Genomic DNA, 2,366 nt, shown 5'->3' on the forward strand with positions numbered 1-2,366 from the left:
CGTAGGTGTGCACGTGTTCGCATTGTAGAGCTGAGCTCAGCAGGTCTTCATGGCTTCTTATCGCGTTCGCACAGGTTCTTTTTGAGACTGAGCAGTTTGTGCTTCGTGATCGCACAACTTATTACGCGATCACATAGTGTATTTTTAGGGGCAGTGCATTTTCTTCTTCACGATTGCGAGGGTGGTATTTCCGCGATCGCGATTCATTGAGTCGCCCGGTGATTATAAAGTACTCTATTTCGAGAGTTTCAACCATTTTTGCATTTTGGGAGCTATGGAGCTCGGATTGAGGCGATTCTTGAAGCAATTTCCACCATATGAATTAGGTTAGGTGTTCTCTACTCGGTTTTGGTTATATTCCATGAATCTATCTTCGATTTTAGCTTTTGGTTGATGAATTTTAAAGAGGAAATTGGGGGATTTTGGCCTAAAGTTTCATAGTATGATTTTTTGAGTTTTGAATATCGATTTGGAGTCGGAATTGAGTGGAACTAGTATTGTTGGACTCGTAAGTGAATGGGTTGTCGGATTTATGAGTTTTGTCGGGTTCCGAGGCGCGCCCCGAGTGTGACTTTTGGTCGGCTTTGGGTTTTGATTAACGATTCGATCTTTATCATTTGGAATTGCTTCCTTGGGCTTTATTTGATGTATTTGAGTTACTTTTGGCTAGTTTTGAGTTGTTCGGAGGTCGGTGCGCGCGTGATGGTATTCTTGGAGCATCGCTTGGCTTGCTCGATATTCATATCAGATTTGCTTTCATTCTCCAAGTAACTTACAGAAAACTTCTTTGTAAACTACATTTGTTGCTTCATTTGAAATTTCTCCATCATCAGCATAAACCAAAATCTTTAATCCCTTTCTGTTTGTAACCCGTGATAGAGAAACATAAAGCTGCCCATGTGTGAAGATTGGTTTCTTCAAATATGACCCAATATGAGATAAGGATTGTCCTTGACTTTTGTTTATAGTCATGGCAAAAGATACAACTATTGAAAAATTGTCTTCACTAGAACTTAAAAGCATTCTTGCATCAGATGGAGTCAACGACATTCTCGGAATGAACACCTTTTGTCCAGCCATATTTCCCGATAAATACTTTGTTTCGATAACCAGATTTCCAAGTCTAGTGATGATTAATCTTGTTTCGTTATATAGCCCTGAAGATTGGTCTATATTTCTCAATAACATCACTGGGACACCCACTTGATAGCATGATTTGGAATTCCAGAACACTTAATGGTGTTTAGCAATTCATGTGTATGTACGTGTTCCAAACCTATAAAAGCATCGTCTGAATACAGATTGTATCGGAACTCAATATATTTTTGGTTGACTTTGGTTTAGTGAAACCATGTGTTCGTTAATAGATTCAACCATGTCAGGAGTGGGAGCAAGAATTCCTCTTTGTTGTAAGTATGTTATATCACTGCAATGACTTAAAAAATCTGGATATGTACTTTCCACAATTACAGAAATTGAATCACCACAATTATTTATATTTTATAATAATATCACCGGGGATATGAATTTTTTCAATACCATCAACAGAATTTCCAATCATACCATCACCAATTGCTAAATTTCAATCAGAAAATTGTCTTAGATCATTCAAATGTGAATCTACATTACTTTCTTCCAACCTCATATTTTTTGTTAGCTTTAGGACATGACAGTGATTCCACATTATAGAGGGTGTTTTGATTGGCTTATTTTAAGTGCTTATTGGCTTTTAATAACTTTTTAATTTGTGTAGTGTTTGGCAATGATAAAAAGTGATTAAAAGCACTTACTTTTAGGCATAAAAAGTACAAAAATAAGCCAAAAGCCAAAAGTTGGGTATTATCAACTTATGGCTTTTGGCTTTTAGCTTAAAAGCTACTTTTTATAAGGTAATCCAAACACCCTCATAAAGAATTAAGGGCAGCATTAAATATCTTGCCTAGTGCCTTTTGCAATGACTGGAAGTATTTTTTTGAAGTCACCACCAAGAACAACCATTTTTCCTCCAAATGGTCGATCCAAATTGGATGCATCTTTAAATCTAAGAATATCAGTTAGAGTTCTATCTAGAGCTTCAAAACAATATCTATGCATCATTGGTGCTTCATCCCAAATATTAACTTTGTCTTGACAATCAATCTTGATAGAGGTACTTTGTTTTATATTACTTGTTAAATCTTCAGTTACATTGAGTGGGATTGCAAAATTTCGAATGAGTTGTTCGTCCTCCTGGTAACAAAAGAGATGCGATTCCGGTGGACGCAACTGTTAACACAATGTCTCCTTTAGATATTACGGTTGAAAACAATGTCCTCCAAATAAATGTATTCCCAGTTCCTCGTGACCATATAAGAAGAATAATCCAC

At 36.5% G+C, this 2,366-nt stretch overlaps 1 protein-coding gene across 1 annotated transcript; it reads right to left on the minus strand.

Annotated features, from left to right (window-relative positions):
• Positions 1-756: 756 nt before the first annotated feature.
• Positions 757-1,080, minus strand: LOC109205266 (ATP-dependent DNA helicase pif1-like). Its single transcript, XM_019367953.1, has one exon. The coding sequence runs from the start codon at positions 1,078-1,080 to the stop codon at positions 757-759; it is 324 nt and encodes a 107-aa protein (XP_019223498.1).
• Positions 1,081-2,366: the final 1,286 nt, after the last annotated feature.

The sequence above is a fragment of the Nicotiana attenuata genome, unplaced genomic scaffold (genome assembly GCF_001879085.1).
Source record: "Nicotiana attenuata strain UT unplaced genomic scaffold, NIATTr2, whole genome shotgun sequence".
In the NCBI taxonomy this organism is placed as follows: domain Eukaryota; kingdom Viridiplantae; phylum Streptophyta; class Magnoliopsida; order Solanales; family Solanaceae; genus Nicotiana; species Nicotiana attenuata.